General features: G+C 41.5%; 1 protein-coding gene and 1 long non-coding RNA gene across 4 annotated transcripts in view; one reads left to right on the top strand and one right to left on the bottom strand.

The window, feature by feature from the left end:
• The window catches only part of LOC139168210 (uncharacterized), a 68175-nt gene extending 62163 nt beyond the window's left edge, over nucleotides 1–6012 (top strand). The window contains exon 4 of the long non-coding RNA XR_011559253.1: nucleotides 5543–6012. This is a non-coding gene — a long non-coding RNA (uncharacterized lncRNA). The remainder of the gene's footprint in view (nucleotides 1–5542) is intronic.
• FOXN3 (forkhead box N3) overlaps nucleotides 1–13849 on the bottom strand; it is a 195152-nt gene extending 181303 nt beyond the window's left edge. For 2 of the 3 annotated variants that reach the window (XM_070753696.1, XM_070753706.1), the window contains exons 1-2: nucleotides 13036–13849; nucleotides 7776–8332 (exon numbers count right to left, since the gene is read on the bottom strand). In XM_070753696.1, the coding sequence (XP_070609797.1) occupies nucleotides 7776–8318 (543 nt within the window). In that variant the 5' untranslated portion in view covers nucleotides 8319–8332; nucleotides 13036–13849. The remainder of the gene's footprint in view (nucleotides 1–7775; nucleotides 8333–13035) is intronic. The other variant, XM_070753713.1, reaches the window with a different exon arrangement.
• Between the last annotated feature and the right edge of the window lie 1453 nt (nucleotides 13850–15302).

The following is a 15302-nucleotide window of genomic DNA, read 5'->3' as shown; positions in this document are numbered from 1 at the left end:
CCGTAGAAATTCTAGCTTTGAGGAGGAGAGATTTGAATAGTTGAGAAGGAAAAATAGTAATTGGAGGAGGGACCTTTATTTGGGATTCCTCATCCTCTGATAAGCCCTGAAAAGGGTCTTCATCCTCCTCTACATCCTCATATTCATCCTGGGAGGATTCTGAATCATCCTGAATAGGAGCTCTGACCGCTGGGGAAGAACCCAAGGGGCGGGAGGAACGAGAAGGAGGAAGAGGTAAAGGGAGCTCATTGATGGAGGAGAGTTTGGCATCAATGGCTTTGGACAACACAGCAAACATAGATTGGAACTCAGGAGGTAAACTGGAAATATCAGCAGAAATGGCAGAAGAATCCCTAAAGGCCTGGGAGGATCCTGGCTGGGGGGAATCTTCAATAATATCTGGTTCCTCTGGACCTATGCCCCATAGGTTAGGTTGGGGTCTGTCTAGGTTTGGCTCATCCAGAGATAACACAGGGACCCCAGAAGGAGGCAGACTAGAGGCCTCTGGTGGGTCTTGACTACTGATTACTTGGGCCTGCACTTTCAAACGTTTTGCTGATTTGTCATGAATTTTTTGTAGGGCTAGGTCCCTTCTCTTCTCGGCCCTGGTGACCTTGGTCGAGGGGCGGGCCCCTGGAGAAGAGGAGGAAGAGGCCTGTGGGATACTAGTAATCTCATCGCCTGTAGGCCTGGCCTCTCTGGGACCTTTAGTTGTGCCTCTCTTGGGAAAAGTAGCCATAGTCTGACAATTAACAGAAGACAAGGCTGAGCCAATAACTAAATTATAAGGAGAAGATTTCAAGGACTTCCCAAGAGGAATGGATCCTGCTTCGAGGCCTCGAAGCTGCTGAAACGTGAGGACAATCTGGGCAAACCCAGAGTTCGTGCCCCCAAATCCAGCGGGGCCAGCCTCCCTAAACTTTGCAATTAAGTTAAACCAAGGCACTCTGGTTGGAGGCTTAGCCGGTGGAGAATTTAGCCTGGGACCCCCAAGGCCCGCTCCCGGATCCACGCGGTGGACTGAGGCCTACGCGGCTGGCAAAAGGCCAACACGAGAGGCCTAGATTTTTTAAAAAAGGGCGCGAATGCCTTCGCGCCGAAAAAATCGCTCCGTAGAATTTCTTAAGGGAAAAGCGATCGACTAAGTCCAGGAGACTAGAAGGCGTCTCACTCCGCAGGAGGTATTTTATAAGCCCTTATATACAATAAATAAACAATAATTCAATAATAAATACTTGCACCAGAACCTCCAGGCCAAGGGATTAGAAGAATCCACAAGCGGCCGCAGGAATCGTAACCGGCAAAACCGCCGGGGGAAAACGAAACCGCAACTTCTCCCAAGGAAAAAAGCCGAGCCGCTTTTTTTCTTTTTTCCTTTTAAACGGCTGGCGCAATTAGTGCAAGTAATTAAATAAAGACAATAAATCTTACTACTTTTTTTGAAGGAAAGATCGAAGGGAAGGTGTTAGAATGTTGAACGAGCTATCACAATACAACCGCAGGATATGCGAACTGAGCGAATTCTGGGGAAGGGGCGGATCCGGCAAGCTTTTTTAATACTAGGCTCAGTTCCACCGGATTGGACATGAGCAACCCATGTGACTGCTGGACCCGCTCCTTCAGTACGGAGAAGTCTAAATTAAATGAGGATTTGTTTTCCATTTAATTTTTGCGTACCTCAATTTGCTCTCTTTCTGAAACAGAAAGGTCTAATGAATTTCAACAGAACACTAAATTACTGAAAAAAACTGAGTCTGAACTGCCAAAAGAATAAAAAGCTTAAGACAAAAAAAAAAAGAAAAGAAAAAACCATTAACTCAAATGCTAGAGAGATTTTAGGTATTATGTAAAACTTAATCCTGGCTAAATTTTGCTTTTTATTTTTTAGAAAAGTTTTGAGTTGCATGTTTAAAAAAATCTTTAGACATGCTGAAATCAAATTATAAGCTTCTATTTTAGGAATTACGTGGCTCAAATTCTGAATAAAGTTAAACCACTTTTCAAATTACAATTACATTTTGTAACAAAATAAAGCAAAGCAGTTAGGGAACTAACTTTGGAAAAAATATTTTTAACCATTTCACCACTACAAATGTTATACAAAAGTCAACTAGTATATAAAGAACTAAAGGAAAATCCAATGTAAAATCCAGTGGTGTTTGTTGCTTGCATGTAAACTTTACTCATAAGGCAAAGACTTCATAAAATTGTTACTTTTTATTTTTTCTCAATTACCTTGTTTCATTAGACTAACAGGAAGATATTCAAAGACAACTTAAATACATAACATAAGGTTGCCTAACACCTTACATAAGTGATGGCGAACCTATAGCACAGGCGCCACAGGTGGCACGCGGAGCCATATCTGCTGGCACACAAGCCATTGCCCTAGCTCAGCTCCAATGTGCACATGGGTGCCAGCCAGCTGATTTTTGGCTCGCAGAAGTTCTGGGAGTGCATTTTTGTAAATTGAGGGATACCCATATGGTATTCCACATTACAGTGATCCCTCGATCATCGCGAGGGTTCCGTTCCAGGACCCCACGCGATGATCGATTTTTAGCGAAGTAGCGGTACGGAAGTAAAAACACCATCTGCGCATGCGCAGATGGTGTTTTTACTTCCACTGCCGCCCGCCCTTCGCCCGCCCACCCCGTTGCTCGCGCCTGGGGTGCGCGTGCGCTTGGGGACACCCCAGCTCCGCTTCCCAGCTGGGAGGCGGAGGTGGGGTGTCCCCAAGCGTGCACGCTTTCCCCAGCAACGCGCGCGCGGTGGGGACACCCTAGCTCCGCTTCCCAGCTGGGAGGCGGAGGTGGGGTGTCTCCAAGCGCGCGCGCTTTCCCCAGCAACGTGCGCGCGGTGGGGACACCCTAGCTCCGCTTCCCAGCTGGGAGGCGGAGGTGGGGTGTCCCCAAGCGCGCGCGCTTTCCCCAGCAACGCGCGCGCGCGTGGGGACACCCTAGCTCCGCTTCCCAGCTGGGAGGCGGAGGTGGGGTGTCTCCAAGCGCGCGCGCTTTCCCCAGCAACGCGCGTGCGGTGGGGACACCCTAGCTCCGCTTCCCAGCTGGGAGGCGGAGGTGGGGTGTCCCCAAGCGCGCCCGCTTTCCCCAGCAACGCGCGCGCGCGTGGGGACACCCTAGCTCCGCTTCCCAGCTGGGAGGCGGAGGTGGGGTGTCTCCAAGCGCGCGCGCTTTCCCCAGCAACGCGCGCGCGGTGGGGACACCCTAGCTCCGCTTCCCAGCTGGGAGGCGGAGGTGGGGTGTCCCCAAGCGCGCGCGCTTTCCCCAGCAACGCGCGCGCGCGTGGGGACACCCTAGCTCCGCTTCCCAGCTGGGAGGCGGAGGTGGGGTGTCTCCAAGCGCGCGCGCTTTCCCCAGCAACGCGCGCGCGGTGGGGACACCCTAGCTCCGCTTCCCAGCTGGGAGGCGGAGGTGGGGTGTCCCCAAGCGCGCGCGCTTTCCCCAGCAACGCGCGCGCGCGTGGGGACACCCTAGCTCCGCTTCTCAGCTGGGAGGCGGAGGTGGGGTGTCTCCAAGCGCGCGCGCTTTCCCCAGCAACGCGCGCGCGGTGGGGACACCCTAGCTCCGCTTCCCAGCTGGGAGGCGGAGGTGGGGTGTCCCCAAGCTCGCGCGCGCTGCCCGCCCGCCCACGCTGTTGCCGGCTCCGCTTCCCAGCTGGGAAGCGGAGCTGGGGTTTCCCGCGCGTGTGCCGCCCGCCAGCCCACGCCGTTGCTCGCGCCGCCGCTGGGGTCTTACCGGGGCAAGAGGGGGAAGACCCAGGGAAGCCTCTGCCCGGCGGGGAAACTCCACCATCTACGCATGCGTGGAAGGGCACGCATGCGCAGATGGTGGAGTTTACTTCCGGGTTGAAAACTCGCGATATAGCCCTTTCGCGATGCTCGAGGACGCGAAACTCGAGGGATCACTGTATATATATATATTTAAACATGATTTTAAATTCATAAAACCAATTTATTTACTATATTTCTATTCTGTCTACCATCTGATGAGTTAAGCAAACAAGATTGATAGTTCTGGACAGAAGTAAAGCTATCCCTAATCATCTCTTCAAATGGAGTCCATGAACCAAGTTCAACAGTATTTTGGTATTTTACAGTAAAGTGCAGTTAAAATTATCAGATTTGTAAACTTACCTGTTAAGTACAAAAAAATACAAAAAAAATTCTTTTATTCCAGGTATGGGAAAGTATTTTTCAAAGCTTAGTGAAAACAAAGACATTGGTAATGCACCAAGTTCCAAGTTTGATCCCAAAATTATTAATGCACGTATCACTGAGGCCATATATTCTTATTTTATGAATGCTAATTAACTGAGCTGTGCAATTTGTTTGTTTTCAATTGATAAACTGGGGTTACTAGCACCTTAGCATTGTTGTAACTAATAGCATAAAGAAAGAAAATCTAGATGCTTGGCCTAAAAATGAATACATCCTTTATTGCGATAACTTAAGTGTAACATAATGTTCCCAAGCCAGTACCTTTTACAAACTCACATCCCACTTAACATAGACAATGTTGCTGAGAATCATAGAACTTGTAGTCCAATCATCCCTATCCTCTCATGGCCTAGATAACACTATCTATGTGGAATGTGTTGTACGGATAGATTGTCCTCAACTTATAATTGCATCATGACCATTCAAAGTTATGTTAGATTTCAAAGCAACTACTTATCGCTATCCTTGAAAGCGACTATCAGACACACACACATCAGTCACATGACTGGATTTTAGGTGCTTAGCAATGGTATACATTTACAGCAGCATCCAACAGTCATGTGATATAATTTGAGACTTTTTGCCATTTTCTAGCAGAAAATGACAAAAAGCACCCATTGTATATGCGGGATTCATCTAAACACATGAATTTGTCCTATTTCTGCATATTAGGCTAAAATATGGTTGATTAGTTTTTGGTTCAGTGTACAGTGTTCCCTCGATTTTCGCGGGTTCGAACTTCGCGGAAAAGCTAAACCACGGTTTTTCAAAAATATTAATTAAAAAATACTTTGCGGGTTTTTTCCCTATACCACGGTTTTTCCCACCCAATGACGTCATATGTCATCGCCAAACTTTCGTCTGCCTTTAATAAATATTTTTTTAATAAACTTTAATAAATAAACATGATGAGTAACAATCTGAATGGTTGCTAAGGGAATGGAAAATTGCAATTTAGGGGTTTAAAGTGTTAAGGGGAGGCTTGTGATACTGTTCATAGCCAAAAATAGCATATTTACTTCCGCATCTCTACTTCGCGGAAATTCAACTTTCGCGGGCGGTCTCGGAACGCATCCCCCGTGAAAAGCGAGGGAACACTGTACTTCAGTGTAACATGTTAACATACCGTAACCAAAATCAGAGCTAGCAACTGCAATGAATCTTTTAAAAGAAATATTGAAAGTGCAAACTAGAATCTTGATTTAAAGGTACAGTATTCTTTATTTTTCCTAACCATTCATATCATGACTAAATCATCTTGATTTTTGGCTCCACTTAATAACACGTTTTAAAAACCTTCTTCAGTCTCTCAGTAGGAGACTACAAACAGCTGGAAGAGATGTTAACTCAACAGAAATAAGAGTATCTGGTTGCTTGATCCCAAAGGAAAGTGGGACAAAAATACAGAAAGTCAATAGCAAAATGATTGAAAGAAAAAAAAACATCTGAAAAGTAATGTGTTATACTTGCATTATTCCTTTCTTCTGATATTTACACACACACACACACAAATCCAACACCAAAGAATGCTCAAAATAATCTACATTTGCTTCAGCCTGTTGAATATCAAATGTCTTTTCCTCAAACAAGGGTTACCAAATAACTCAGTAGGTTATTTACATCTAACATTTTGGAGAAAGAAAAACGTGTACAAATTTTATGTATGTACTGTATGTATGTACTGTATGTATGTACTGTATGTATGTATGTATATGTTTTCCTGTCAAGCCATCCGGCAGATCCAAATAAATTTCCCCTGGCTCAACTGATAAAAATGAATAGAACCTTTAACCCAGGTTTGAATCCTATGAGGGTATGGCTAGCTGACGAGAGCTAAAAAGCTCAAATAGATTGATCCTGGTCTCCCTCTATTTCTTTATCAATTCTTTACACATACACACACACACATATATATGTGTAGCTGAAGGGATTGGATACTGTAGCCTAGAGGTTAATTCTCTGCCTTACAAGGCAAAGATTGCAGGTTCAAGTCCCAGTGAGGGTATGGCTAGCTGATGAGGCCAAAATAAGGCCGAAATAGATCTATCCTAGTCTCCCTTAATTTTCAAATTCAGCAAAAAACATGTGTCACACACACACACACACACACATATAAACTGCTTTTGATTTCAAGCAAATGTTATTTATCTTAATGCAATGTACTTTCAGACTTTTAACTGTTGTGTGTCACAAAAAGTCAAAAATACATTAGATTTGATAGAAAGGAAGCATCAATCATAGCAAAACCATGTGTATTGCACAAATATCATTCATGTGTTTCTTCTACCATAGCTGTGCAAGATACAAACATTCCTAAAATCACTCTTAATCTCAGCTTTCACATTTTACCAACGAGAGATACCATCTAATAGAAATACTGGTTTGTCTCAGAAGCAGCTACAAGATTTACATCATAACTGATTCAATAAAGGCTGGATGATATAATTCAACAACTAAAGCAATGGCAAGAGATCATTCCCCAATCAGTGAGAACAAGCTTGGTATAAAGATGGTCCTATATTCAATTTTTAGTGCAAACAATTAGGCAGCAGGTGCTTAAACCTGCAGATCTGCTGCCAGTGATAAAATACTGACCGGAAAGACTAGAAACATAGAAACATAGAAGTCTGACGGCAGAAAAAGACCTCATGGTCCATCTAGTCTGCCCTTATACTATTTTCTGTATTTTATCTTAGTACACGGAAGCACCTTCTATAAAATGCAATCCTGGATGGAAAATCGGTATATAATCTATTTCTCTTAACTCACAGTGCTTTTTCTTGTTGTTGCAAAACTTAGACTTTCACTTCTCAGTTCAAATACATTATACAAATTTAAGCAAGTAAAAACCCAAGCCAAAACCATATTCTTTCATTCCTAGATTTTTTCCCATGGGTCTATCTGTGAATTTTACTGAACTTATGATACAAATCTCACCAATTCCTTGCATGGAAGCAACCCAAAATAAACCAAAGTTACAGAAGATTATAAATGAAATATTAATATAAAATGTTAATATAAATACAGTAAAATTACTGTTTAGTAATAAACAGAAAACTGCAGGATTGCCAAGGTCTGTGCATGCAACACTAGATGTAAGAAATCAATTTCTTCACACTCAGTTAAAGTGGGGGAAGCAAAAACTACAGACAAATATGAAGCCAAGCATAGTATTCAACTTCTTCTATGTGATTACGTGCACCTTGTATGTCTAAAAACCATCAGCAAAATAAAATAGCCTATATTGGTATCGTAGAGATATATATAATATGGAATTTTAAAATGCATACTACATATTAATACAAACAATACCTTACAGCTGTCTAGACAAAAAAAATGCAATGTTTTATGAATGAACCACTTGAGATCAAATACTATTTCTTCAAATGTATGGAACAATACTGAGAGAGGAAAGAGAAAATATAGGACTGCTTGATCCATTTTAACTACAACAAAAACACACACACATCCCAAAACCCAAAGTAGTAATAAAGATTAGAAGACTAAATGGATTTTACAGACATTATTCCAGTCTCACCTGACTTCTGTCTTTGTCCACTTTCTTAAAACATTTATTTAATGACAGATTATGCCTCACAGAATTTTTCCATCCAGTAGGAGCATTTGCAAAATAAGGGAAGTGTTCCAAAATCCAGTTGTATATATCCTTCACGGGAAGCCGCTTGTTTGGAGAGTCCTCAATGGCCATAAATATGAGGCAGCTAAATGAATATGGTGGTTTACAATTAGGGTTCTGCTTGGCATCATAGGGCATGTCAGCATGAGCAGGAGATGGAGGGGTATCATCATCCAGGTCTTGAACTGGGCTAACACTTCTTAAGACCGTGTCCCCAAAACTTTTCAGCAAGTTCTTACTCTCATGTAACCAGTTCAAATTGGTAAGTTCCTCATCTTCTATGGGATCTTTTTCCAGTCGAAGAGTAGGCAAAGAAAAGTCTAAGTCCTCCTCATCCTGTAGAGTTTTTGATAGGTCACCATCTGTATAACACTGGCTCAGTCCACTGGAAATGGTAATTCCCGAGCCCTCTGGCTTCTTACTAGGAGGCATAACTGGACCCATTTAGTCGGAGGCTCCTAATAAAATAAATCCAAGTGTGACAAAAAATAGGTTAGGTAGATAAAAGAAAACAACATTCAAACAACTTTTCCTCGCATGTATTACCACCTTTTATGAAGTCTAGTGCAGACGTCTTCAAATTTGGCAACTTTAACACTTGTGGACTTCAACTCCCAGAATTTTGGGAGTTGAAGTCCACAAGTCTTAAAGTTGCCAAGTTTGTGGATCCCTTTCTCTAGTGGCTATGTACTCTCTCACACACACAATACAAGCAATATTCAGATAATAAGACAACAATGGAATTTTAATTTTTGCAATAACTATTTTTTGAAATACATTAATTTTTCTGCCTATAAACAACAAAAATAGATAGATATCCTCTTAAACCAAGGCCCTAATGCTTTATCCATTAACTTGAGTAATAAGCAAATTCCATCAATTGTACTTTCTCTTGAACTACGTAGCATATCATATGAACTTCAGTATCACTGGTCATAATAACAGTTGCTGTTTGTCATAAGCATACAAAATTGAGAGCTTAGGACCAGTTGCCTCATGTTCATTTCAGCTGTTTCACTTTATGTGAGCACAGCCACATTGTAATTATAGCCTCTGTAACTTTGGCTAAACACACAAACAGGCAAAACTCCATGTTTACACACACACACACAGACACACATATTTAGAATCAAGCATTCACTCCATTTCCCAAAGAAATTGCAACACTATTTGTGGTATGCATTCAGAATTAAGTTTTAGTGCTCTAAATACAAGTTAGAGAAGCAGAGAAAATATGCATATATAGAGAGAGAATTCAGCCCCACAATGACAAATTTAGCTGAAATTACAGTAAACAATGAATGTGACAAGCGTGACTTAGAAGAAAGGATGAACAGTGATGTCATACACAGTAGATACTGTTGTTGCTATACTGGGCTCACAGAATAGTATGCAAAAATGGATTGGGCTACGCTATACAGTATTACATTTTAAAAAGCAAACGTTACCAAAGCTAGAAAATGTGTACAAACAAATAGCCTGATATTTGTTAGGAAAATATTTGATAAAGTATTACAAACATTAATTAAACCTGAATTTTGCTACCAAGATTAAGCAATCAAAGCCACATCTTAAGCTGTTTACTCTTTATCTGAAAAAGTTAATAATGATTCATTATTTTATCTATCTTCAATCAGTAATCCATATGTTATTGTCATGCCCAAGATACTGACAACCACTCTAGGTTATTGGTTTTGGCCAATCAAGTCTTTTACATACTGGTTTGTAGTAAAATGGAGAAAGTATAGGCTAAGTTGCTTGTGTTAGTTGTATTTATGCCACATGCAAAATTCCATGACACTAGTCTCCTTTGGCAGTTCGACAAATATGCCACAAATATAATCAAAAGTTCAAGGATGTTCACACTTCACTATAAAACTGGGATCTGTAAATTATAATACACTGTAATGTAATTCTTTACAGAGGTAGTCTATATTTGTTTAATGAACATTTTAGCCATATGACGGAAATTAAAAAAACAGTATGTATCCTGATTAGTTCTTGGATAGGAGACCAACTAAAAAACCTAAAGTTGCATATTAATATGGACATGGGAAAAATCAATCTAGAGAAGCAATGTGAAAACATTTCTGTATTATTGACAAAAGAGTTATCAATTAGTTTCAAAGGTTTTACCTTTGTGGAACTTTTCTAGAATATATTTTTCTTTATATCAATTACAATTATGATCAGCCTATTTTATTAGTGTAGTATTAATGCATTGCATGAAGATTTAAATGGTTAGCCCCTATACAGTTCAACATTTTAATATAAAACTCATCAAACATATAACCAGGCTTTCTTCAATGTAATGCCTTTAGCATATGCCACTTCTAAAACTTCTTAGGAGATACTCTTTGGGGAAGATTTTGAGCTTAAACAACACAGCAATTGAATTTATTTAAAATATATATATGCAAAATTATTAGAAGCATCTTCAATGTAAAAAATTCACAATAATTTAATATGACATGTCAAAAACCTATGTAAAAGGCTTGATGTTGTTAAGATATTTCAAAACATTAAAAAATTATAATTACATAAGAGGCCATTAAGGTGAGTTGAAGAAAAAGAAAGAAAGACTCTTGGAGATAAAAGTTGAATAAAAATGAAGCTGAGGCGGAAGTAAAATGTACAATAGTTGAAAAAAGTGAAATCAATCTATATCATACCACTGCTACTGATGAGAAAATGTATTGATAACACTTAAAACAAAGTTCAATAATTAAGAACAAAAATGTGACTAAGATGTCCTTTAAAATGACAAAATTGGAAACTACATATGCCTCATTTGAAAGAGTGGGGAGTAGTGAGAATACCGTAAACATTGATCAATGCTGTTTTTCTTCACAATGCTGTTTCAGTGTGAAGAAATGCTAGTGAAGGCACTGTTAGTACATTGAAACATGGAAGTACTGAGGAAGTAAGGGAGATTACTGCAACGTATCCCTAAAACGTTAATCTCACCGCCTTTAGTTGAAAGCAATGTAGCCAAATGCATTCAGTACAGAGAACTTATATCCCATGAGCAAGCTTTTAAATAGGAAAATTATATCATGGCTGACAACATAATTTAATTGCTCTGTTGCTATGACAACATGCTGCTCTCTTTCAGTTTAATTTGCTTACTTGCCAGCATTCTCCCGAAGGACTATATAATACCATCAATTTTCACACAAAAACTAGGGACTTCTTTCTAAGAGCTTATGTTAGACTGGCAACTCTTTCCAATTGTATAGATACGGGGGTCAACTTCATGGTTTTCAACATGCTCTGAGTTAATTAAAATTATAATCCACCAAAGAAATTTATGTTTGGAATAATAGCCACAACTACTTTACTACATGCTTTAAGCATGTGATTTTATTTATATTTATGTAGAATAAAAGCCATGAATACTACAGGGCAGACCTTGGCTCATACTGCAAATGTTTCATGGATTCTAATAATAATAATTGAAAAATATAAATAACTGAGAAATGCTGTGCATGGCTGAAGGAAAGGGTTTTTTTAATGTGCATTATACCATGCACATTTCAACATCAACAGCTTGGAAACTACAGGAAGCGCCTCTTTGGTGTGCACAAGGATAAGTTTCCAGAATGATGCAAAATAAATGTTGAAGCATTTCTAGTGTTCCTAGACTTAACTGTACAGTTCCGAGAACAAGTTTGCAGCATTTCAGTTGAAAAACAGCAGACAATTTCATAACCTAAGATGAATTATGGAAAAGAGAAATTCTAATTTAGATGTGCATGAAGGACAAAAAGCGCACAGCAAAGTAAGTTTTAGAAACACAGCTGAGTTTTCCTCAGCTGAACTCCAGCTCAAAGGAATAACTTGCCTGCCATTTCTAATTAACAAAATACATGGGGGCTGAAGAATTCTAACAAAACAATTGTACATACAAATTAGCAACAAATATTTTGTAAAGAGGTAACTTTATCAAGACGCCCTCAGAATTTGACACCAGTGTGTGTAAAATGAATGTTACTGCTGGCTGAACAGAGCAACTGTTGTTGTTTTTTAATATTTAGAGTTGTAAACTGACACAATGCACAAAAAGAAAGAATTACTAGTGACCATTGCTTCTCCAAATAACTTACATCTATGCAGTGACATATATTTGAAAGGATATCTATTTAAAGAAATAATAAAACTGGCCAATTTTTTTTTTAAGTGAAGAAGAGAGCAGTCAGGGAGAGACTGCACTTTGCCTACACTCCCTACTGTACTTGTCAAAAACATTTGAAGGGGAGAAGGAGGCCGCTGATTGGTTGGGATTCAAATCAATCAATAGCGTTGCTAGGCGACTAGAAAACTGCACTTATGTCTATACAGTGCCATTTGCAGAGAACATACCTTCAATGCTGGCCAGATACCTTAAACCTTGCATCGGCCTATCTTCTTCTACACCACGCTATCATATATACGCGCCCCCACCCCCTCAAAAAAAGAGATTACGACCTATTTCTGTAAAAAATAGTTTCGAAAACGTGCTGTCTTAGCGCTAAAGCTCATTCTACTTACTAGTTAAAAAAAAAACCAACGATGGGATTTTAAAACTTGAGAGAGAAAAATGCTCCCCCCAAAAAACTACAGGAAGCAATCACTGTCGCAAAAAAAAAAAAAAATTGCAAATGTTGCAAAGGTGGAGTTCGTCCTCAAACTCCCCCCCCCCAACTTTAAAATACAACCCCAACTCCGTCCAAGGTCTTATCTGCCGCTTCAGTTCCGATAACAAAATTCACATTCGTGCCTGCAAACTCGGCTCGACCCGCTTCACCTGACAACACCGAGAGAATGTGCATCCCCTTATGTCCAAGACGAACAGGAAGTTGTTTGGAGACATTCCGAACTGATTTTATACTGCGTCTTTGCGCCCAGTTCACCTTTTTTTCTCGTCTCCCTTGTGGGGCTTTTTTTTTTGGGGGGGGGGGGGGGCTTCTTTCGATTCCAATGCAGAGAATCTTACGCAATCTTCCCAGCGAAGGAATTACGGTTTGAAAATAAAAAAGACAATCTACACAAGAAAGCAGAAGACCAAAAAAAAAAAAACCCGCCCTGACCGTATACGAAACGCGCGCGCGCACGCACACACAAGCACAACACACACACACGTATGCTTCTCCCCCCCTCCCCAAAAAAATCTAAAACTTACCTGTCCTGGGTGAGTTCTAGATTTTCTTCCCCGCCGCCTTTCCCTGGAGCATTATGCAAACTTTTCATCCGATTGAACAAGGCATCGCTTCCTCCCCCAGCCTGGAGCCGACAATGTGGCCCAAGGGGAGCCCGGAGCCGAAAAGGAAACCCGAGGCGAGCATGGGACCCCCGCTGCAGTTTTCACGCCTCCCCGCTGGCCCCTCTTGTGTTTCGCCTCGACGCCCCGGCCGTCGTCGTCGTCGTCCCCCCTTTCCTCGCTGTCCCCCTTTCCCACCCACCCCCGACTCCCACCCCACCCCCAGTCTGAGCGAGTAGCGGTTTGGGTCGGAGGTGCTAGAAGGAGGCGAAATTGTTTCCACTGCAAACAACAAAAAAAAGGCAACACATGACCGCTGGGGGGGAGAGGAGGGAGGGAAAGAGGAAAACGTGGGCAGGGCCAGCAGTGACTAGCCGCCACGGAGGGAAGGAGAAGGCAGGGCTAGCGGAGGTGGGTGGGTGGGTGAGTGAGGGGGGGGGGTTAGAAGAAAAGAGGAGGGGCTTTATGGCTCCCCGACCCTAATTGCGAGACAAGCGCAGGGTTAGGTTGGCGTTTCCACCCGCGCGCGCGCGCTTTCTCCCCGCTGCCCAGCCGAGAGAGAGGCCTGCGAGCCCTCAGAAATTCTCCGGCTACCGCCTCCTTCGGCCTCTTCCTTCCCACCACTTGGAGAGTCCCGAACGCTGCACATGCCCTCCTCCTCCGGTTGTTCTGACTGGCTTCTCCCTTTTGCTTTTCCCCTCCCCGCCGGCCTACGTGGTATGTGGGTAGAGCCTGAAAGTCACTCCAGGATGTGTGTGTGTGTCTGTGAGAGAGTGAGAGCGCGCCACCCTTCCGCGTTAAAAAAAATTTAAAAAAATATGGACAGTTTCGCCTTTCCAAAAACTGCAACTACGAGATAGCACCTGCTCGCCCCCGCTTAACGAAAAGACGCGCGTAGGGAGAAGCGGGGGGGGGGGATCTTAAAAGAGAACGCTTCCTTAAGGGTCAATTCGATTCTGAAGTGACGCGAATTCACTAGATCTCACTCCTAATTAAGTAATAGGGATACAACAGGCAATAATTCTAGGAATTGAACTGGGAACAAGCTGTATCCGAACACAATTGCTCTGCCTGCCTGCCTGTCTGACAGTCTTACCCTTGGTTGGTGTAAAAATATTTACCCAATGTCGACATTGATTGAAATAGAGAATCGTAAAGTTTGCACAGTCGGATTAAAATGTAGCTGGCTGGTTGGTGGTGCTCCATGTGCACATTAAACAAAGCCAGTGTGAGACACTATGGCACTTTACTGCAGTTTCTGCATTAGGTGTATAAAGTAACCAGTTGAAAGATCAAAAAGTCAGAATCACAATCTCTTCAGACTGTAGCATGGTTTGTTTCATTTGGGTTCAACACAATTTATGAACTCAGGTGCTACCATAAACTAGAAATGGCCACATGGTTCAAATTGGTTTGGTCTTTAGTTTTCAGAATCCCTCATCACTGAAAATGAAAGCTATGAAATCAAGAAGGCACTCACGGTGGCTTCATGTAAATGCAAGGGCAAATAGATCTTGTGACAGATTGTCATTGGGGGAAAAAAGTTTTTTTCAGGTGAATGCTATCCGGAGGTCCATTCTAAAGTATATGAGCAAAATACAACTTTTGATGTGATTCTTAGAGACAGTTTCACCTTTACTCCCAAATTAAGAATGCGTTTTCATATTGGAAAAAGAATATTTTATAGGTTATGAAAAATGGTTCACGAAACTCATATGGACTGAAGTTTGCCAACCACAGAGCAAATAAGAAACAATATAATTATATTGAAATTTAACGAAATGAGGAGGGCTGCAGTCTTGGAATGCTTATTTCAATATGTCTACTTGGTTCAAAGGTTCATATATCTGAATTAAACACACATGTGCTTAATGTCTGTGTTCACACAGTGCTGCAAACTATACATGCTTCATATGATCATGTTTTATTGACTAAAATACAACTAGCTATTTCTTATAGTATACTACTTCAATTATAAACCATAATAATCTGAGTTCACCTAATGCATTAAGACAAAAGTAGGCACACACAATGTAATGCCTTATCAACTAGTCTATGTTTCCGGGACAACATCTGAAAAGGTTTTCAAGGTTTATCTAAGGGAGCAAAGATTGTTATATATATCAGATGAGTTTATGGATATGATTTGCTTGGCAAACAAATCAGTAGAGTGCTGTTCTTCGGGTCCA

Source organism: Erythrolamprus reginae, chromosome 1 (genome assembly GCF_031021105.1).
Source record: "Erythrolamprus reginae isolate rEryReg1 chromosome 1, rEryReg1.hap1, whole genome shotgun sequence".
NCBI classification, from domain to species: Eukaryota; Metazoa; Chordata; class Lepidosauria; order Squamata; family Dipsadidae; genus Erythrolamprus; species Erythrolamprus reginae.
This window is presented reverse-complemented; position numbering and strand designations above follow the sequence as displayed.